At 30.9% G+C, this 24,132-nt stretch overlaps 1 protein-coding gene across 3 annotated transcripts in view; it reads left to right on the top strand.

Moving 5' to 3' along the window:
• The window catches only part of Zip48C (Zinc/iron regulated transporter-related protein 48C), a 104,229-nt gene extending 83,774 nt beyond the window's left edge, over positions 1–20,455 (top strand). For all 3 annotated transcript variants that reach the window (XM_074112791.1, XM_074112790.1, XM_074112789.1), the window contains one exon: positions 17,763–20,455. In XM_074112791.1, the coding sequence (XP_073968892.1) occupies positions 17,763–17,841 (79 nt within the window). In that variant the 3' untranslated portion in view covers positions 17,842–20,455. The remainder of the gene's footprint in view (positions 1–17,762) is intronic.
• Positions 20,456–24,132: the final 3,677 nt, after the last annotated feature.

Genomic DNA, 24,132 nt, shown 5'->3' with positions numbered 1-24,132 from the left:
ACTTCAATTATCTCGAAAACTGTTCGATAGATTTTGTTTATATTTCACCTGCACATGGAGACATCTATTGTCTATAATTGTATGAAATATAGTAAAAATCTGTCGAGCAGGAAACGAGATATTTTGAGTTAATGTTTCGTTTCGTTTAAAACAGAGAAATGTTTAGCTTCAATTATCTCGAAAACTGTTCGATAGATTTTGTTTATATTTCACCTGTACATGGAGACATCTATTGTCTATAATTGTATGAAATTTAGTTAAAATCTGTCGAGCAGGAAAAGAGATATTTAGAGTTAAAGTTTCGTTTCGTTTAAAACAGAGAAATCTTTAACTTCAATTATCTCGAAAACTGTTCGATAGATTTTGTTTATATTTCTCCTGTACATGGAGACATCTATTGTCTATAATTGTATGGAATTTAGTAAAAATCTGTCGAGCAGGAATCGAGATATTTAGAGTTAAAGTTTCGTTTCGTTTAAAACAGAGAAATCTTTAACTTCAATTATCTCGAAAACTGTTTGATAGATTTTGTTTATATTTCACCTGTATATGGAGACATCTATTGTATATAATTGTATGAAATTTAGTAAAAATCTGTCGAGGAGGAAATGAGATATTTATAGTTAAAGTTTTGTTTCGTTTAAAACAGAGAAATCTTTAACTTCAATTATCTCGAAAACTGTTCGATAGATTTTGTTTATATTTCTCCTGTACATGGAGACATCTATTGTCTATAATTGTATGAAATTTATTAAAAATCTGTCGAGCAGGAAACGAGATATTTAGAGTTAAAGTTTCGTTTCGTTTAAAACAGAGAAATCTTTAACTTCAATTATCTCGAAAACGGTTTGATAGATTTTGTTCATATTTCACCTGTAAATGGAGACATCTATTGTATATAATTGTATGAAATTTAGTAAAAATCTGTCGAGCATGAAACGAGATATTTAGAGTTAAAGCTTCGTTTCGTTTAAAACAGAGAAATCTTTAACTTCAATTATCTCGAAAACTGTTCGATAGATTTGGTTTATATTTCACCGGTACATGCAGACATCTATTGTCTATAATTGTATGAAGATAAGTAAAAATCTGTCGAGGAGGAAACGAGATAATTAGAGTTAAAGTTTCGTTTCGTTTAAAACAGAGAAATCTTTAACTTCAATTATCTCAAAAACTGTTCGATAGATTTTGTTTATATTTCACCTGTACATGGAGACATCTATTGTCTATAATTGTATGAAATTTATTAAAAATCTGTCGAGCAGGAAACGAGATATTTAGAGTTAAATTTTCGTTTCGTTTAAAACAGAGAAATATTTAACTTCAATTATCTCGAAAACTGTTCGATAGATTTGGTTTATATTCCACCTGTACATGCAGACATCTATTGTCTATAATTGTATGAAATTAAGTAAAAATCTGTCGAGCAGGAAACGAGATATTTTGAGTTAATGTTTCGTTTCGTTTAAAACAGAGAAATGTTTAACTTCAATTATCTCGAAAACTATTCGATAGATTTTGTTTATATTTCACCTGTACATGGAGACATCTATTGTCTATAATTGTATGAAATTTAGTTAAAATCTGTCGAGGAGGAAACGAGATATATATAGTTAAAGTTTTGTTTCGTTTAAAACAGAGAAATCTTTAACTTCAATTATCTCGAAAACTGTTCGATAGATTTTGTTTCTATTTCTCCTGTACATGGAGACATCTATTGTATATAATTGTATGAAATTTAGTAAAAATCTGTCGAGCAGGAAACGAGATATTTAGAGTTAAAGTTTCGTTTCGTTTAAAACAGAGAAATCTTTAACTTCAATTATCTCGAAAACTGTTCGATAGATTTTGTTTATATTTCACCTGCACATGGAGACATCTATTGTCTATAATTGTATGAAATATAGTAAAAATCTGTCGAGCAGGAAACGAGATATTTAGAGTTAAAGTTTCGTTTCGTTTAAAACAGAGAAATCTTTAACTTCAATTATCTCGAAAACGGTTTGATAGATTTTGTTCATATTTCACCTGTAAATGGAGACATCTATTGTATATAATTGTATGAAATTTAGTAAAAATCTGTCGAGCATGAAACGAGATATTTAGAGTTAAAGCTTCGTTTCGTTTAAAACAGAGAAATCTTTAACTTCAATTATCTCGAAAACTGTTCGATAGATTTGGTTTATATTTCACCGGTACATGCAGACATCTATTGTCTATAATTGTATGAAGATAAGTAAAAATCTGTCGAGGAGGAAACGAGATAATTAGAGTTAAAGTTTCGTTTCGTTTAAAACAGAGAAATCTTTAACTTCAATTATCTCGAAAACTGTTCGATAGATTTTGTTTATATTCCACCTGTACATGCAGACATCTATTGTCTATAATTGTATGAAATTAAGTAAAAATCTGTCGAGCAGGAAACGAGATATTTTGAGTTAATGTTTCGTTTCGTTTAAAACAGAGAAATGTTTAACTTCAATTATCTCGAAAACTATTCGATAGATTTTGTTTATATTTCACCTGTACATGGAGACATCTATTGTCTATAATTGTATGAAATTTAGTTAAAATCTGTCGAGGAGGAAACGAGATATATATAGTTAAAGTTTTGTTTCGTTTAAAACAGAGAAATCTTTAACTTCAATTATCTCGAAAACTGTTCGATAGATTTTGTTTCTATTTCTCCTGTACATGGAGACATCTATTGTATATAATTGTATGAAATTTAGTAAAAATCTGTCGAGCAGGAAACGAGATATTTAGAGTTAAAGTTTCGTTTCGTTTAAAACAGAGAAATCTTTAACTTCAATTATCTCGAAAACTGTTCGATAGATTTTGTTTATATTTCACCTGCACATGGAGACATCTATTGTCTATAATTGTATGAAATATAGTAAAAATCTGTCGAGCAGGAAACGAGATATTTAGAGTTAAAGTTTCGTTTCGTTTAAAACAGAGAAATCTTTAACTTCAATTATCTCGAAAACGGTTTGATAGATTTTGTTCATATTTCACCTGTAAATGGAGACATCTATTGTATATAATTGTATGAAATTTAGTAAAAATCTGTCGAGCATGAAACGAGATATTTAGAGTTAAAGCTTCGTTTCGTTTAAAACAGAGAAATCTTTAACTTCAATTATCTCGAAAACTGTTCGATAGATTTGGTTTATATTTCACCGGTACATGCAGACATCTATTGTCTATAATTGTATGAAGATAAGTAAAAATCTGTCGAGGAGGAAACGAGATAATTAGAGTTAAAGTTTCGTTTCGTTTAAAACAGAGAAATCTTTAACTTCAATTATCTCGAAAACTGTTCGATAGATTTTGTTTATATTTCACCTGTACATGGAGACATCTATTGTCTATAATTGTATGAAATTTATTAAAAATCTGTCGAGCAGGAAACGAGATATTTAGAGTTAAATTTTCGTTTCGTTTAAAACAGAGAAATATTTAACTTCAATTATCTCGAAAACTGTTCGATAGATTTGGTTTATATTCCACCTGTACATGCAGACATCTATTGTCTATAATTGTATGAAATTAAGTAAAAATCTGTCGAGCAGGAAACGAGATATTTTGAGTTAATGTTTCGTTTCGTTTAAAACAGAGAAATGTTTAACTTCAATTATCTCGAAAACTATTCGATAGATTTTGTTTATATTTCACCTGTACATGGAGACATCTATTGTCTATAATTGTATGAAATTTAGTTAAAATCTGTCGAGGAGGAAACGAGATATTTATAGTTAAAGTTTTGTTTCGTTTAAAACAGAGAAATCTTTAACTTCAATTATCTCGAAAACTGTTCGATAGATTTTGTTTATATTTCTCCTGTACATGGAGACATCTATTGTCTATAATTGTATGAAATTTAGTAAAAATCTGTCGAGCAGGAAACGAGATATTTAGAGTTAAAGTTTCGTTTCGTTTAAAACAGAGAAATCTTTAACTTCAATTATCTCGAAAACTGTTCGATAGATTTTGTTTATATTTCACCTGCACATGGAGACATCTATTGTCTATAATTGTATGAAATATAGTAAAAATCTGTCGAGCAGGAAACGAGATATTTTGAGTTAATGTTTCGTTTCGTTTAAAACAGAGAAATGTTTAACTTCAATTATCTCGAAAACTGTTCGATAGATTTTGTTTATATTTCACCTGTACATGGAGACATCTATTGTCTATAATTGTATGAAATTTAGTTAAAATCTGTCGAGCAGGAAAAGAGATATTTAGAGTTAAAGTTTCGTTTCGTTTAAAACAGAGAAATCTTTAACTTCAATTATCTCGAAAACTGTTCGATAGATTTTGTTTATATTTCTCCTGTACATGGAGACATCTATTGTCTATAATTGTATGGAATTTAGTAAAAATCTGTCGAGGAGGAAACGAGATATTTAGAGTTAAAGCTTCGTTTCGTTTAAAACAGAGAAATCTTTAACTTCAATTATCTCGAAAACTGTTCGATAGATTTGGTTTATATTTCACCTGTACATGCAGACATCTATTGTCTATAATTGTATGAAGATAAGTAAAAATCTGTCGAGCAGGAAACGAGATATTTAGAGTTAAAGTTTCGTTCCGTTTAAAACAGTGAAATCTTTAACTTAAAGTATGTCGAAAACTGTTCGATAGATTTTGTTTATATTTCACCTGTACATGGAGACATCTATTGTCTATAATTGTATGAAATTTAGTTAAAATCTGTCGAGCAGGAAAAGAGATATTTAGAGTTAAAGTTTCGTTTCGTTTAAAACAGAGAAATCTTTAACTTCAATTATCTCGAAAACTGTTCGATAGATTTTGTTTATATTTCACCGGTACATGCAGACATCTATTGTCTATAATTGTATGAAGATAAGTAAAAATCTGTCGAGGAGGAAACGAGATAATTAGAGTTAAAGTTTCGTTTCGTTTAAAACAGAGAAATCTTTAACTTCAATTATCTCGAAAACTGTTCGATAGATTTTGTTTATATTTCACCTGTACATGGAGACATCTATTGTCTATAATTGTATGAAATTTATTAAAAATCTGTCGAGCAGGAAACGAGATATTTAGAGTTAAATTTTCGTTTCGTTTAAAACAGAGAAATATTTAACTTCAATTATCTCGAAAACTGTTCGATAGATTTGGTTTATATTCCACCTGTACATGCAGACATCTATTGTCTATAATTGTATGAAATTAAGTAAAAATCTGTCGAGCAGGAAACGAGATATTTTGAGTTAATGTTTCGTTTCGTTTAAAACAGAGAAATGTTTAACTTCAATTATCTCGAAAACTATTCGATAGATTTTGTTTATATTTCACCTGTACATGGAGACATCTATTGTCTATAATTGTATGAAATTTAGTTAAAATCTGTCGAGGAGGAAACGAGGTATTTATAGTTAAAGTTTTGTTTCGTTTAAAACAGAGAAATCTTTAACTTCAATTATCTCGAAAACTGTTCGATAGATTTTGTTTATATTTCTCCTGTACATGGAGACATCTATTGTCTATAATTGTATGAAATTTAGTAAAAATCTGTCGAGCAGGAAACGAGATATTTAGAGTTAAAGTTTCGTTTCGTTTAAAACAGAGAAATCTTTAACTTCAATTATCTCGAAAACTGTTCGATAGATTTTGTTTATATTTCACCTGCACATGGAGACATCTATTGTCTATAATTGTATGAAATATAGTAAAAATCTGTCGAGCAGGAAACGAGATATTTTGAGTTAATGTTTCGTTTCGTTTAAAACAGAGAAATGTTTAACTTCAATTATCTCGAAAACTGTTCGATAGATTTTGTTTATATTTCACCTGTACATGGAGACATCTATTGTCTATAATTGTATGAAATTTAGTTAAAATCTGTCGAGCAGGAAAAGAGATATTTAGAGTTAAAGTTTCGTTTCGTTTAAAACAGAGAAATCTTTAACTTCAATTATCTCGAAAACTGTTCGATAGATTTTGTTTATATTTCTCCTGTACATGGAGACATCTATTGTCTATAATTGTATGGAATTTAGTAAAAATCTGTCGAGGAGGAAACGAGATATTTAGAGTTAAAGCTTCGTTTCGTTTAAAACAGAGAAATCTTTAACTTCAATTATCTCGAAAACTGTTCGATAGATTTGGTTTATATTTCACCTGTACATGCAGACATCTATTGTCTATAATTGTATGAAGATAAGTAAAAATCTGTCGAGCAGGAAACGAGATATTTAGAGTTAAAGTTTCGTTCCGTTTAAAACAGTGAAATCTTTAACTTAAAGTATGTCGAAAACTGTTCGATAGATTTTGTTTATATTTCACCTGTACATGGAGACATCTATTGTCTATAATTGTATGAAATTTAGTTAAAATCTGTCGAGCAGGAAAAGAGATATTTAGAGTTAAAGTTTCGTTTCGTTTAAAACAGAGAAATCTTTAACTTCAATTATCTCGAAAACTGTTCGATAGATTTTGTTTATATTTCTCCTGTACATGGAGACATCTATTGTCTATAATTGTATGGAATTTAGTAAAAATCTGTCGAGGAGGAAACGAGATATTTATAGTTAAAGTTTCGTTTCGTTTAAAACAGAGAAATCTTTAACTTCAATTATCTCGAAAACTGTTCGATAGATTTTGTTTATATTTCACCTGTACATGGAGACGTCTATTGTCTATAATTGTATGAAATTTATTAAAAATCTGTCGAGCAGGAAACGAGATATTTAGAGTTAAATTTTCGTTTCGTTTAAAACAGAGAAATCTTTAACTTCAATTATCTCGAAAACTGTTCGATAGATTTGGTTTATATTCCACCTGTACATGCAGACATCTATTGTCTATAATTGTATGAAATTAAGTAAAAATCTGTCGAGCAGGAAACGAGATATTTTGAGTTAATGTTTCGTTTCGTTTAAAACAGAGAAATCTTTAACTTCAATTATCTCGAAAACTGTTCGATAGATTTTGTTTATATTTCACCTGCACATGGAGACATCTATTGTCTATAATTGTATGAAATATAGTAAAAATCTGTCGAGCAGGAAACGAGATATTTTGAGTTAATGTTTCGTTTCGTTTAAAACAGAGAAATCTTTAACTTCAATTATCTCGAAAACGGTTTGATAGATTTTGTTCATATTTCACCTGTAAATGGAGACATCTATTGTATATAATTGTATGAAATTTAGTAAAAATCTGTCGAGCATGAAACGAGATATTTAGAGTTAAAGCTTCGTTTCGTTTAAAACAGAGAAATCTTTAACTTCAATTATCTCGAAAACTGTTCGATAGATTTGGTTTATATTTCACCGGTACATGCAGACATCTATTGTCTATAATTGTATGAAGATAAGTAAAAATCTGTCGAGGAGGAAACGAGATAATTAGAGTTAAAGTTTCGTTTCGTTTAAAACAGAGAAATCTTTAACTTCAATTATCTCGAAAACTGTTCGATAGATTTTGTTTATATTTCACCTGTACATGGAGACATCTATTGTCTATAATTGTATGAAATTTATTAAAAATCTGTCGAGCAGGAAACGAGATATTTAGAGTTAAATTTTCTTTTCGTTTAAAACAGAGAAATATTTAACTTCAATTATCTCGAAAACTGTTCGATAGATTTGGTTTATATTCCACCTGTACATGCAGACATCTATTGTCTATAATTGTATGAAATTAAGTAAAAATCTGTCGAGCAGGAAACGAGATATTTTGAGTTAATGTTTCGTTTCGTTTAAAACAGAGAAATGTTTAACTTCAATTATCTCGAAAACTATTCGATAGATTTTGTTTATATTTCACCTGTACATGGAGACATCTATTGTCTATAATTGTATGAAATTTAGTTAAAATCTGTCGAGGAGGAAACGAGATATTTATAGTTAAAGTTTTGTTTCGTTTAAAACAGAGAAATCTTTAACTTCAATTATCTCGAAAACTGTTCGATAGATTTTGTTTATATTTCTCCTGTACATGGAGACATCTATTGTCTATAATTGTATGAAATTTAGTAAAAATCTGTCGAGCAGGAAACGAGATATTTAGAGTTAAAGTTTCGTTTCGTTTAAAACAGAGAAATCTTTAACTTCAATTATCTCGAAAACTGTTCGATAGATTTTGTTTATATTTCACCTGCACATGGAGACATCTATTGTCTATAATTGTATGAAATATAGTAAAAATCTGTCGAGCAGGAAACGAGATATTTTGAGTTAATGTTTCGTTTCGTTTAAAACAGAGAAATGTTTAACTTCAATTATCTCGAAAACTGTTCGATAGATTTTGTTTATATTTCACCTGTACATGGAGACATCTATTGTCTATAATTGTATGGAATTTAGTAAAAATCTGTCGAGGAGGAAACGAGATATTTATAGTTAAAGTTTCGTTTCGTTTAAAACAGAGAAATCTTTAACTTCAATTATCTCGAAAACTGTTCGATAGATTTTGTTTATATTTCACCTGTACATGGAGACGTCTATTGTCTATAATTGTATGAAATTTATTAAAAATCTGTCGAGCAGGAAACGAGATATTTAGAGTTAAATTTTCGTTTCGTTTAAAACAGAGAAATCTTTAACTTCAATTATCTCGAAAACTGTTCGATAGATTTGGTTTATATTCCACCTGTACATGCAGACATCTATTGTCTATAATTGTATGAAATTAAGTAAAAATCTGTCGAGCAGGAAACGAGATATTTTGAGTTAATGTTTCGTTTCGTTTAAAACAGAGAAATGTTTAACTTCAATTATCTCGAAAACTATTCGATAGATTTTGTTTATATTTCACCTGTACATGGAGACATCTATTGTCTATAATTGTATGAAATTTAGTTAAAATCTGTCGAGGAGGAAACGAGATATTTATAGTTAAAGTTTTGTTTCGTTTAAAACAGAGAAATCTTTAACTTCAATTATCTCGAAAACTGTTCGATAGATTTTGTTTATATTTCTCCTGTACATGGAGACATCTATTGTCTATAATTGTATGAAATTTAGTAAAAATCTGTCAAGCAGGAAACGAGATATTTAGAGTTAAAGTTTCGTTTCGTTTAAAACAGAGAAATCTTTAACTTCAATTATCTCGAAAACTGTTCGATAGATTTTGTTTATATTTCACCTGCACATGGAGACATCTATTGTCTATAATTGTATGAAATTTAGTAAAAATCTGTCGAGCAGGAATCGAGATATTTAGAGTTAAAGTTTCGTTTCGTTTAAAACAGAGAAATCTTTAACTTCAATTATCTCGAAAACTGTTTCATAGATTTTGTTTATATTTCACCTGTATATGGAGACATCTATTGTATATAATTGTATGAAATTTAGTAAAAATCTGTCGAGGAGGAAACGAGATATTTATAGTTAAAGTTTTGTTTTGTTTAAAACAGAGAAATCTTTAACTTCAATTATCTCGAAAACTGTTCGATAGATTTTGTTTATATTTCTCCTGTACATGGAGACATCTATTGTCTATAATTGTATGAAATATAGTAAAAATCTGTCGAGCAGGAAACGAGATATTTTGAGTTAATCTTTCGTTTCGTTTAAAACAGAGAAATGTTTAACTTCAATTATCTCGAAAACTGTTCGATAGATTTTGTTTATATTTCACTTGTATTTGGAGACATCTATTGTCTATAATTGTATGAAATATAGTAAAAATCTTTCGAGTAGGAATCGAGATATTTAGAGTTAAAGTATCGTTTCGTTTAAAACAATGAAATCTTTAACTTAAATTATCTCGAAAACTGTTCGATAGATTTTGTTTATATTTCACCTGTATATGGTGACATCTATTGTCTATAATTGTATGAAATTTAGTAAAAATCTGTCGAGCAGGAAACGAGATATTTAGAGTTAAAGTTTCGTATCGTTTAAAACAGAGAAATCTTTAACTTCAATTATCTCGAAAACTGTTCGATAGATTTTGTTTATATTTCACCTGTACATGGAGACATCTATTGTCTATAATTGTATGAAATTTAGTAAAAATCTGTCGAGCAGGAAACGAGATATTTAGAGTTAAATTTTCGTTTCGTTTAAAACAGAGAAATATTTAACTTCAATTATCTCGAAAACTGTTCGATAGATTTGGTTTATATTTCACCTGTAGATGCAGACATCTATTGTCTATAATTGTATGAAATTAAGTAAAAATCTGTCGAGGAGGAAACGAGATATTTAGAGTTAAAGTTTCGTTTCGTTTAAAACAGAGAAATCTTTAACTTCAATTATCTCGAAAACTGTTCAATAGATTTTGTTTATATTTCTCTTGTACATGGAGACATCTATTGTCTATAATTGTATGAAATTTAGTAAAAATCTGTCGAGCAGGAAACGAGATATTTAGAGTTAAAGTTTCGTTTCGTTTAAAACAGAGAAATCTTTAACTTCAATTATCTCGAAAACTGTTCGATAGATTTTGTTTATATTTCACCTGTACATGGAGATATCTATTGTATATAATTGTATGAAATATAGTAAAAATCTGTCGAGCAGGAAACGAGATATTTAGAGTTAAAGTTTCGTTTCGTTTAAAACAGAGAAATCTTTAACTTCAATTATCTCGAAAACTGTTCGATAGATTTTGTTTATATTTCTCCTGTACATGGAGAAATCTATTGTCTATAATTGTATGAAATTTAGTAAAAATCTGTCGAGCAGGAAACGAGATATTTAGAGTTAAAGTTTCGTTTCGTTTAAAACAGAGAAATCTTTAACTTCAATTATCTCGAAAACTGTTCGATAGATTTTGTTTATATTTCACCTGCACATGGAGACATCTATTGTCTATAATTGTATGAAATATAGTAAAAATCTGTCGAGCAGGAAACGAGATATTTTTAGTTAATGTTTCGTTTCGTTTAAAACAGAGAAATGTTTAACTTCAATTATCTCGAAAACTGTTCGATAGATTTTGTTTATATTTCACCTGTACATGGAGACATCTATTGTCTATAATTGTATGAAATTTAGTTAAAATCTGTCGAGCAGGAAAAGAGATATTTAGAGTTAAAGTTTCGTTTCGTTTAAAACAGAGAAATCTTTAACTTCAATTATCTCGAAAACTGTTCGATAGATTTTGTTTATATTTCACCTGTACATGGAGACATCTATTGTCTATAATTGTATGAAATTTAGTAAAAATCTGTCGAGCAGGAATCGAGATATTTAGAGTTAAAGTTTCGTTTCGTTTAAAACAGAGAAATCTTTAACTTCAATTATCTCGAAAACTGTTTGATAGATTTTGTTTATATTTCACCTGTATATGGAGACATCTATTGTCTATAATTGTATGAAATTTAGTAAAAATCTGTCGAGGAGGAAACGAGATATTTATAGTTAAAGTTTTGTTTCGTTTAAAACAGAGAAATCTTTAGCTTCAATTATCTCGAAAACTGTTCGATAGATTTTGTTTATATTTCTCCTGTACATGGAGACATCTATTGTCTATAATTGTATGAAATTTAGTTAAAATCTGTCGAGCAGGAATCGAGATATTTAGAGTTAAAGTTTCGTTTCGTTTAAAACAGAGAAATCTTTAACTTCAATTATCTCGAAAACTGTTTGATAGATTTTGTTTATATTTCACCTGTACATGGAGACATCTATTGTCTATAATTGTATGAAATTTAGTAAAAATCTGTCGAGCAGGAAACGAGATATTTAGAGTTAAAGTTTCGTTTCGTTTAAAACAGAGAAATCTTTAGCTTCAATTATCTCGAAAACTGTTCGATAGATTTTGTTTATATTTCTCCTGTACATGGAGACATCTATTGTATATAATTGTATGAAATTTAGTAAAAATCTGTCGAGGAGGAAACGAGATATTTATAGTTAAAGTTTTGTTTCGTTTAAAACAGAGAAATCTTTAACTGCAATTAACTCGAAAACTGTTCGATAGATTTTGTTTATATTTCTCCTGTACATGGAGACATCTATTGTCTATAATTGTATGAAATTTAGAAAAAACTTTCGAGCAGGAAACGAGATATTTAGAGTTATATTTTCGTTTCGTTTAAAACAGAGAAATATTTAACTTCAATTATCTCGAAAACTGTTCGATAGATTTGGTTTATATTTCACCTGTAGATGCAGACATCTATTGTCTATAATTGTATGAAATTAAGTAAAAATCTGTCGAGGAGGAAACGAGATATTTAGAGTTAAAGTTTCGTTTCGTTTAAAACAGAGAAATCTTTAACTTCAATTATCTCGAAAACTGTTCGATAGATTTTGTTTATATTTCACCTGTACATGGAGACATCTATTGTCTATAATTGTAAGAAATTTAGTAAAAATCTGTCGAGCAGGAAACGAGATATTTAGAGTTAAAGTTTCGTTTCGTTTAAAACAGTGAAATCTTTAACTTAAAGTATGTCGAAAACTGTTCGATAGATTTTGTTTATATTTTACCTGTATTTGGAGACATCTCTTGTTTATAATTGTATGAAATTTAGTAAAAATCTGTCGAGCAGGAAACGAGATATTTAGAGTTAAAGTTTCGTTTCGTTTAAAACAGAGAAATCTTTAACTTCAATTATCTCGAAAACTGTTCGATAGATTTTGTTTATATTTCACCTGTACATGGAGACATCTATTGTCTATAATTGTATGAAATTTAGTAAAAATCTGTCGAGCAGGAAACGAGATATTTAGAGTTAAATTTTCGTTTCGTTTAAAACAGAGAAATCTTTAACTTCAATTATCTCGAAAACTGTTTGATAGATTTTGTTCATATTTCACCGGTAAATGGAGACATATATTGTATATAATTGTATGAAATTTAGTAAAAATCTGTCGAGCTGGAAACGAGATATTTAGAGTTAAAGTTTCGTTCCGTTTAAAACATTGAAATCTTTAACATGAATTATCTCGAGAACTGTTCGATAGATTTTGTTTATATTTCACCTGTATATGGAGACATCTATTGTATATAATTGTATGAAATTTAGTAAAAATCTGTCGAGCAGGAAACGAGATATTTAGAGTTAAAGTTTCTTTTCGTTTAAAACAGTTTAATCTTTAACTTAAATTATCTCGAAAACTGTTCGATAGATTTTGTTTATATTTCACCTGTATATGGAGACATCTATTGTATATTATTGTATGAAATTTAGTTAAAATCTGTCGAGCAGGAAAAGAGATATTTAGAGTTAAAGTTTCGTTTCGTTTAAAACAGAGAAATCTTTAGCTTCAATTATCTCGAAAACTGTTCGATAGATTTTGTTTATATTTCTCCTGTACATGGAGACATCTATTGTCTATAATTGTATGGAATTTAGTAAAAATCTGTCGAGCAGGAAACGAGATATTTAGAGTTAAAGTTTCGTTTCGTTTAAAACAGAGAAATCTTTAACTTCAATTATCTCGAAAACTGTTCGATAGATTTTGTTTATATTTCACCTGTACATGGAGACATCTATTGTCTATAATTGTATGAAATTTAGTAAAAATCTATCGAGCAGGAAACGAGATATTTATAGTTAAAGTTTCGTTTCGTTTAAGACAGAGAAATTTTTAACTTCAATTATCTCGAAAACTGTTAGATAGATTTTGTTTATATTTCACCTGCGCATGGAGACATCTATTGTCTATAATTGTATGAAATATAGTAAAAATCTATCGAGCAGGAAACGAGATATTTAGAGTTAAAGTTTCGTTTCGTTTAAAACAGAGAAATCTTTAACTTCAATTATCTCGAAAACTGTTCGATAGATTTTGTTTATATTTCACCTGTACATGGAGACATCTATTGTCTATAATTGTATGAAATTTAGTAAAAATCTGTCGAGCAGGAAACGAGATATTTAGAGTTAAAGTTTCGTTTCGTTTAAAACAGAGAAATCTTTAACTTCAATTATCTCGAAAACTGTTCGATAGATTTTGGTTATATTTCACCTGTATATGGAGACATCTATTGTCTATAATTGTATGAAATATAGTAAAAATCTGTCGAGCAGGAAACGAGATATTTTGAGTTAATCTTTCGTTTCGTTAAAAACAGAGAAATGTTTAACTTCAATTATCTCGAAAACTGTTCGATAGATTTTGTTTATATTTCACCTGTACATGGAGACATCTATTGTCTATAATTGTATGAAATTTAGTAAAAATCTGTCGAGCAGCAAACGAGATATTTAGAGTTAAAGTTTCGTTCCGTTTAAAACAGTTTAATCTTTAACTTCAATTATCTCGAAAACTGTTCGATAGATTTTGTTTATATTACACCTGTACATGGAGACATCTATTGTCTATAGTTGTATGAAATTTAGTAAAAATCTTTCGAGCAGGAAACGAGATATTTAGAGTTAAAGTTTCGTTCCGTTTAAAACAGACAAATCTTTAACTTCAATTATCTCGAAAACTGTTCGATAGATTTTGTTTATATTTCACCTGTACATGGAGACATCTATTGTCTATAATTGTATGAAATTTAGTAAAAATCTGTCGAGCAGGAAACGAGATATTTAGAGTTAAATTTTCGTTTCGTTTAAAACAGAGAAATCTTTAACTTCAATTATCTCGAAAACTGTTCGATAGATTTTGTTTATATTTCTCCTGTACATGGAGACATCTATTGTCTATAATTGTATGAAATTTAGTAAAAATCTGTCGAGCAGGAAACGAGATATTTAGAGTTAAAGTTTCGTTTCGTTTAAAACAGAGAAATCTTTAACTTCAATTATCTCGAAAACTGTTCGATAGATTTTGTTTATATTTCACCTGTACATGGAGACATCTATTGTCTATAATTGTATGAAATTTAGTAAAAATCTGTCGAGCAGGAAACGAGATATTTAGAGTTAAAGTTTCGTTTCGTTTAAAACAGAGAAATCTTTAACTTCAATTATCTCGAAAACTGTTCGATAGATTTTGGTTATATTTCACCTGTATATGGAGACATCTATTGTCTATAATTGTATGAAATATAGTAAAAATCTGTCGAGCAGGAAACGAGATATTTTGAGTTAATCTTTCGTTTCGTTAAAAACAGAGAAATGTTTAACTTCAATTATCTCGAAAACTGTTCGATAGATTTTGTTTATATTTCACCTGTACATGGAGACATCTATTGTCTATAATTGTATGAAATTTAGTAAAAATCTGTCGAGCAGCAAACGAGATATTTAGAGTTAAAGTTTCGTTCCGTTTAAAACAGTTTAATCTTTAACTTCAATTATCTCGAAAACTGTTCGATAGATTTTGTTTATATTACACCTGTACATGGAGACATCTATTGTCTATAGTTGTATGAAATTTAGTAAAAATCTTTCGAGCAGGAAACGAGATATTTAGAGTTAAAGTTTCGTTCCGTTTAAAACAGACAAATCTTTAACTTCAATTATCTCGAAAACTGTTCGATAGATTTTGTTTATATTTCACCTGTACATGGAGACATCTATTGTCTATAATTGTATGAAATTTAGTAAAAATCTGTCGAGCAGGAAACGAGATATTTAGAGTTAAAGTTTCGTTTCGTTTAAAACAGAGAAATCTTTAACTTCAATTATCTCGAAAACTACTCGATAGATTTTGTTTATATTACACCTGTACATGGAGACATCTATTGTCTATAATTGTATGAAATTTAGTAAAAATCTGTCGAGCAGGAAACGAGATATTTGGAGTTAAAGTTTCGTTTCGTTTAAAACAGACAAATCTTTAACTTCAATTATCTCGAAAACTGTTCGATAGATTTTGTTTATATTTCACCTGTACATGGAGACATCTATTGTCTATAATTGTATGAAATTTAGTAAAAATCTGTCGAGCAGGAAACGAGATATTTAGAGTTAAAGTTTCGTTTCGTTTAAAATTTTATAGTTTTTTTTAGTTGTAGGGTATGCTTTTTGAATGTTTGGTAAATTTAGGTGTTATTTTCGTACTGCTAATTGGAACCGTTAAACAGTTTTGTATAGTTCTAGTAGTTTCCGGTCTGGAATATGGCGGCGGCTTGTTTCCACGGTCCAGCAATGTCATCTGCCTTCTTTTTTTTTATGGGTCGGCTTTTTCCTCAAGTAGTCTTCTAACTTAAAATATTATCTTGATACATTCTCTAACTTTTTTTTAGTTTTAGAGAGAATTTTTTTATAGTTTGGAAATTATTTGGTAAATAGGAACTGGTTTAATTTATTTTAATTAAAACTATTCGGTAGGAAACTATTATATTCATAGAAATGTTACGTTTGGGGGTATCATCTGACATGTCTTCCTGCAGGAAACTTTTTAAAATCAATAAGAAATATCTAATTATAGTATTTAAATAAGTTTTTAGTTTATTTAGTTTAAACAGTTCAGTTCAATTGGTATTAAAAGATGTGCGAAAAAAAAAATCTTGTAATCCCTACTTCCTGTAATGCAATTTTCCGTGAACTCGTACTTGTTTCACGTAATTATTTTTTCTTTATGAAGCAAAAGTAGAAACTCTTATTAAAAGAAGTGAATTAAAAGCGTACAGATTGGGTAAATTTTTGTAATTGGCGTGGTCTACATGTTATGGGTGTGGTTTACGTGTTATGGGCGTGGTCACTACTTATGGGCGTTGTCATTCCTCCAATCACACACTTGCTTATCAGTCAAAACAGGCCGCCCACTCCTACATCTCCCATTTTGTTTATTTTTATTGGCTACATTTAAGATGGAATTATTTTTAGGTAAAATGCAGTGTATTTTTTTTACTAAAATTTTCCTCATAGGTATTTGATATATAATCAAAATATGCAATAAAAGATTTTTTACTAGAAAACACCAAAGATACGAATTTATCTTTGTATTATAGATTGTGTTTAATCTACTGATATTTAAATAAAACTGAAATACAGTAAAACCTCGATTAACCGGGATCATGTTGAATTATCATAAGAACACCTGGATCGGCTCCGAAACAAAAGTTAATTTTTCGGTGGGGACAGGAAAAATGTTTTTCTCTTCCGATGTAACATAATTGTAGGCGTGGCTGCAACTCTTTTATACCTGATTTTCTTGAAGGAGCATTATGTGTGTATGGTAATGTTTGTAAAAATCCCAAAATATGGTGCAATTAGTACTGAATTTCTTGGGATTTACCACGGTCTTACAAAAGACCATGGGACGGTTGATTTTCAACTTCACGGTTATATGTATGTAAAAAATGAAAACAAAGGATTGCCGTCTAAGATAGGAGTTGATCTCTGGGACGAAACAGTCATGTATTACTACGTAATACTTGTGTATTCGGTTTAACAAACAGTATCTTTATTGGTTGTGATACACTCAAACGGTGATTCACTTATCCAATTCTGCCATAGGTTCCCGAGTATCACTTTACAGGAAGAGAACTTTACTCCTTGCAGAACATCCAAACATCTTCCACAGGATGTACACTCACACGACTTTCCTTCCCCCACCCAAATTACGTAATTATTTTTTTCCAAAACTTGGAATTTATACTAATTAAGAAAATACGTGGTGGCCTCCAAACGGAATTTCCGGGGGTTTTCCCGGTTAGTAGTTGTTCAGATTCATTTCAAAGTCATTGGCGGCTTAAGAGATGTTCGAACCGGAAATATCTTGGTGAAAAGCTGGTAATCGGTAATTTGACTGACAGAACGGAAATACATATTTTTGTTGCCTAATAAGGAAAAGTAAAAATAGGAGTAATTGGTTGTCAAGGAGATAAAAATGCTCTTGACAAACATTTAGGACACGCTGGAGAGTATTTTCTGAACCTCAGCCATTTTAAAATTTGTATTTCTTTATTTATTTATTTTACAGAGGTAACGGCTGTTTAGCCAGTTGGGGCGCCATATTCGGTTTCATGGTGATGATGATGCTGGAAGTTGGTCTTCAATAACATCTGCAGTTGGTCTGTCTGTACCAAGTACAGCACATCCGCCAGCAACCTCGTTACCACACAACAACCGCCATCTTTGTCTTCAACTTCCTCGCCAGAAGGAAGTGGCAGGACTTTGAAAGTTGGTGCAGAGCTCATTGTCATTAGTGAATTATTTTAATTTATTTATTGAAGACTTAATTTCCCCATATTTTATAGTGTTTTAAGTTTATAAATATAAATTTAAGGCAAGTGAAGTAGAAATAGTGAATAAGTGTTGATGATTTTTGTATTTTAAAGAATCGTGAAAATCGTAGGAAAAATGAAGTGCGTATTCGACTACATAAATTTATAACAGAGACTATCCGGAAAGGAATTAGCATGTGCGCTGGACTAGATCACCGGAAGTCTCGAGAGTTTCGAGTTCAGGTAGTTGCCCGCCAATGTTTCTTCTCTCTTTTGGCACTCTTAAGCACCCCACTGTCCGGTGTTTTGGGGATAGAATTCTCTTGCAACTAGATACGACAACGTTATTCACGAAGCGGATAACAGAATGACTCCGGAAGTCAATGATTTTATGTGATGTAAATCATAATCGATTTTATTTCTATTGACGTTTTTTCAAATTTTTCTAAAAATACACAAACATAAGCAAAATAATTGGGGTACGAAGTCAGGTAGTTCAGGCTCAGTGGTTAACGCACTGGATTTCTCCATGCGGAGAGCTCAGGTTATAATCTAGCGGCCGGCCTATAGATTTTCTGATCTTAGGAGCTTCTTACAGTATACACACAAATTTTGTTGGTTTAACAAATAACTTGTATCATTGTGAAGGTTAATTTGCTTTATTTTTCGCTCTTAAAATAGTTTTTCATTATTGCAATAAAATGTAAAAAATGTCTATTCTGTTCTCCTGATTTGCAAATCCACGCGCCCAAGTTTTAAAATTTAAAAAACAAAAAAAAACAGCTCCGACAAACGATTTGTTGTTTGGAATTCCTTGTGCGCATGTGCAGCCCCGAACTGGCTTTGCGCATGCTCCAAAAATTTTAGTTTTAATTTTATTTTCTAACCTTTCTGTGATCTCGAGACAAGTACGTAAAGGCGACCTAATGGCGATCGGTGCATGTTCAAACAGTTAGTACTTAATTTTCGTGCTTTTGACTGATCATAAAACCACAGTTTGGAATTTTGGTTTAATTTGAAAATACGTATTTCTCATTGCGCATGCTCCGTACAGTCTCGGAAACTAGTCTAACGTAAAAAAAAAAACCTGTCTAATGGGAAGGTTATGTTAACTGCAGCTGGTATCACCTACATTTCCTGTAAAATGTTTTAATTGAATTTTGTTGTTCCTTAGTTTGGTTTTATTAACTTATTGAAACTGCACAGGGTACGTTAAGAATGTGTATTTTATTCATTTAGAAGTTTTCTTTACACATATCAAAACACGATCGAGTCCGAAGATTAGTTTATTGTAGTTAGAAAGTATATTTGTCAAATCTGGGCAGTGCTTTTTCGTATTTAAGACACATTTTAATCAGGTGATTAAACCAATTGTGTATTACTTATTGGGTATGGTTTATTTTTATTTTTTAGTTGAATTATTAATTGACGATAAGCGCTTCTAGAATTGAGTTTAAATCCTGTGCTACCTTAGGCCCCCTTCAGGATAAGTCACCACAGCAAAATAACCTCATTCCTTATGGAATATAGGCCTAGCCCCAGATTTGACTACGTAAACAGTCCGAACATTCCGGATGAGAAGAAAACAGTCCTTCATTAGAGACAACAAAGTTCCTACCGGAAATGGTTAAATCTTACGACGTTAGTTTAATTAAAATGTTTCCTGTTTGTTCCAATTATGAAATTTAGTATATCCAAGTTTCGGTATCGTATTTTAAAATAATATTACGATCTTCCGTTAAAATTATTTTTATTTATTCAATTTTTTTTTTTTTTTGCTCGTTAGAGAACTCTACAATAACTGATAACAGCTGTGTATTAGACGAAAACTTTTTTTTGTTAAAAAGAATAAATTAAACTTTGAGGTAAATTAATTAATATAATTTTCATTATAGTTTTTTTTAATTAATCGTATTAATTACAAATTCTTGCTTATTTTTATTACCTATTAAAGAAGGGCAGTATCTAGTGGAAAGAATTATTTAGATATTAAAAAAATCTTTTGTACCGGATCCAAGCTAACTAACGGCCTGTAAGTTAATTTTATTTATTTTAATTATATAAATATTTTAATTGCAAATTTTATCGTTCTTAAATAATAAATTTGAAAATAAATGAATTAATTTCGATAGAATTTGGTGGCCTTTTTTGGAACTTATGTATTTATTATGTATTTTATAAATAAAATGTAATATTCGTAATGTATCTTGTGTAAGTAAATTTATTTATTTAAATAGGAATGTATTTAAAATACAACCAATTTAAAGAATTTTTGTGCAAAAGTATTTTTTGCAAAAAAATTAGTACTTATTAGGACTAGTTGGAGCGCTAGTAGTCTCTCGTCAAATATTAGTACTAAAATGGCGTGGACTAAAACACGTTGTTCTCATTCCAAAAATGTTTGAAAAATATAATTTAGAAATTTATTACATTTCTACTTATATTTTATTATCTGTCTATATTTTTATTTAAATTCCCATCCATTTGTTTTTGTTTTTTTTTTTCAGATATTTAAATAATCTATCAATTTTATTTTTGACGTGAATACGTCTTTAAATTTGCTATCATATGGAGGCAATCCAAAAAATCTAATGATAACAAAATCGGGGGATACAGTTTGGTATTTTAGCTTCGAATCTACCGTCTACGTCCAAAATTAAATTAGACCACTGGATAGCTAAAGGATCAAAGAATTCATTACGATAAGCGAGGACTGTGGAGGGGGAAGCGCCACCATTTTGAGATCATTTTGCTGCGTATCGAGATTTGCAATTAGTATAACTTTTGACTCGGAGAAGCTACGATGTTCGTTTAAATTTTAATCGTCAGCTGTCGTCACAATCTATCGATTGTATATAAAACATTAGTGTAAAATAGTGACAGTGAATATAATAAGGTGTTAGAATAAAAAAAATATTATCAAAAATATATAATGTCGGCTTAAACGCGTCGAAAAGGCAAAAAACTAAATACAGAGATCGTATGCGCTTGGAAAGGGCTTCTCAAGAACAATGGAATGGTAATAATAAAACCCCATATGACCGAGTCAAGCTGTGCCGTCGGGACCGTAAAAGAATGAATGCTGCCGAGCGGATCAACGACGGTGTCCAGTACATTTGCAGCTGGGGCCGGTTGAAATAATGCAAGTGGATGATGAAATCGCTTCTACATCGACAACGGACTGAATAGGCGTAGATTGTGTTCGATCGTCGATTATGAAGACAAATTGGGCAGCAGCTAATGCACGTTTCACTACGACGTTTGTCAACAATCCATTCGGACATAAGTGTGATGTATGTGATCGTCTACGGTTTCTGCGCTCATTGAAGCTAACAAAAGAAAAACACTTACCGCTGCTTAATAATATATTATTATTATTATATTATAAAAAATATAACCCGTTACGTAAACGTATTCACGTACAACACACGGCCGTGTCCATGATTCAGCCACAGTTTTTTCTTACACGTTGTAAGATGTAATATGGATAGTGTTGATCCGGTGACGAGTTTTGCACCAATAGAATACCCACAAATCAGCTTGCTGTCAAAAAATTTAGCCAACCAAAAATGTCGTGATTCAAATATTTAACTGATTCTGTTTTAAGGGTTGTCGTTAACAGAACCAAATATTTTTAATTAATTCCCTTTCCTGACTTGTTTCGGATTTACGTCCATTGTCAGAGGTAGATATATTAATCAGTCTGGTGACGTCATCAAAGGTCTACCGGAAGTAGCTTTATATATTTGAGAATTTCTTTAAAATAACTATTACGATTTTTGTTTTAAATTTGGCAAAAACGTGTTTTTTTTCAAACTCATTGCACAGCTGTAGCTACAGTCTACTTTTTAAAACAAAACTGAGTTTTATTTCAAAGAAAATTTTTTTTTATTAATGATTTAAGGCGCTTCAACATCTAAGGTTATTGGCGCCCGGAGCTTTTTTCAGTGCACTGCCGGCCTCCGGACAGTGTTCTCTCGTTACATACAACACTGTCGCATCACCAGACAGTGAGCTGTAAGAAGCTCCTAGGAAGAGAAAATCTAAGGGTCAGCAGCTGGATTCGAACCAGGGACCTCTGCCTGGGAGTCCAGTACGCTAACCGCATAGCTAATCCCTTCCCTTTCACGGTAATTTACGAACTTACAAACTGTGCGTTGTATTCAGTCTGTTTTAGAATCATTTGTAACTTAAAAGAACATGAAAGAGAATCTTCAAATAAAAGTCCTTCAAATTGTCCACACCAGGATTGTCTTTAATTTTTGGCTAATTTCCGCCATTTCGGAGCAGTTGAGATTGCCAATTCCAGAACATGATTCCAGTCGTTTTGTTTTACAGAGTGTGAGCCCCTCTTTATAAGTTCTTATAATTGAAGAAAACTTATTTTTAAGTTGCCTTCTTTCTAGTCGGCATTTATTTATAGTAATGCCTTGGAACGGAAGTATCGTCTCAGTTTAGCGCCGTAACGGAAGCGAGGAAGTTCTCTGAACTTAGTAGGAAGCCTGACTTCCTGTATACGCTTTTTTTTTCTTTTTTTTTTTTACTTCATAATATCCGTACATATAAATAGAAAGTCTGGCCCGTTTTATTAGGCATTTCCGTTGTGATAAGTCGCTGTATGAAGAATGGGATCTTCGTTCATTTTCACGGAAAAATATTTCCTGTTTAATTGAAACACCTAAAGATGTCGGCCATAATCATAACTTTGACAGGAAATCAAACTTTTGGCTACGTAAAGTAACTTTTGCTTTAACAATTTAAAAGTTCTGATGTGAACACACACACACACACACACACACACACACGTAACTTCCTTTCAAAGGATGGGAGTCGTCAAAGCTCTCCTAGAACCTCTCCCCATTAAGAAGAAGCTTACAGGACCAAAGTTACAGGACTACCAATAATTTATGGCCAAGTTCAAATGAAGTCCTTTGACTTAAAGTGCCATCTGGAAAAGCTTCACTTACATCACTTCCGGTGCGAAGTTCGGATAAACCTTCCATAGCTGTAAGTAATATCCGCATAAGGCACTTTAGATCAGAGCTTAGCTTCACCCCTCCCTAAATAGCACTTTTTCGTGTTGGAGCTAGTGCCAATTTGCGTTCGGAATTCCCCTACCGGAAGTCAAGATAACCGTGAAAATAGCGCTTACAATTTGTGAAGTACTTCCTGTACAATTTTATTGGTAAAAATTTTTCCTCGAATATTACTTTAATTGGACTTCTGAAGGACAGAAGAGGGGGAAGATATTCTCCGGAACTTCCTCTGTCATGTAAACATCGAGGTACTATAACTAAGAAGGAGTAACTGTGCCGAGTTCAAAGAATATCCCACGTCCGGTAGTGGCACTTTTCTAAATGAATTTTCCACACTTTTCCGATGGCTGTTACTTCCTCTTTTGCACAATTAGAGAAAGCTGGTGAAGAGACAAAGCTGACAAAGTGGAGAGCGAGGTGCAATAACTTTGTGAAGCACATAGGTTTTTGGCAGGTCTCTGTGCAGGAATTCCAGCTTCAAGGGGTCAGCGTCTTTAGCTCGGCGTGCTGGAATTCTGCATGAGTTGTACTTTCTGCATGCCACCTCACATTCTACACACGCGGCTCGGACGGCCGTTTCAGTGATCTTCAATTCAACTCTGCTGAACTGTAGATATAAGTATTTATTCTCTTTTTTTTTTATTTATGTACTTTTCTTATCAACGCTGTCCATCATTACACTACTAAACATGGTGAACGAGGTTCTGATTCCAATCACCAGTGATTGAACATCGTTCCGACCAATGCTCCCACTACATGGGCTTAATTAGGTAAGTTACTATTTTTTCATTAATTATAAAAAACAAAGGTGAGAGCCAATGACCTTGGATGATGACATACCATATTTTTTTAAAAAAGTTACGTAAAAAGTAAGTAAAGAGACTTACACAATTTTCTCCCACAAAAAGAAGAAAAAGAAGAAGTAGTCGGTGGCTAAGTAACATTTTAATTCATTGTTGAAAATATGGTTAGATTAGCAGTGCTAGAAACGTTTGATTTTATGCGATGTAGTACGCATGTCACTAAACTACAACAACGGCCACCCTCCAAAAAAATATATTTCAAATAAAAGTTGTACTCATACACTAAC

The sequence above is a fragment of the Rhodnius prolixus genome, unplaced genomic scaffold, assembly GCF_049639745.1.
Source record: "Rhodnius prolixus isolate KJV_2025 unplaced genomic scaffold, Rpr scaffold_1, whole genome shotgun sequence".
Taxonomy (NCBI): Eukaryota; Metazoa; Arthropoda; class Insecta; order Hemiptera; family Reduviidae; genus Rhodnius; species Rhodnius prolixus.
The sequence above is the reverse complement of the archived record's forward strand: the minus strand, read 5'-3'. Positions and strand labels throughout refer to the sequence as shown.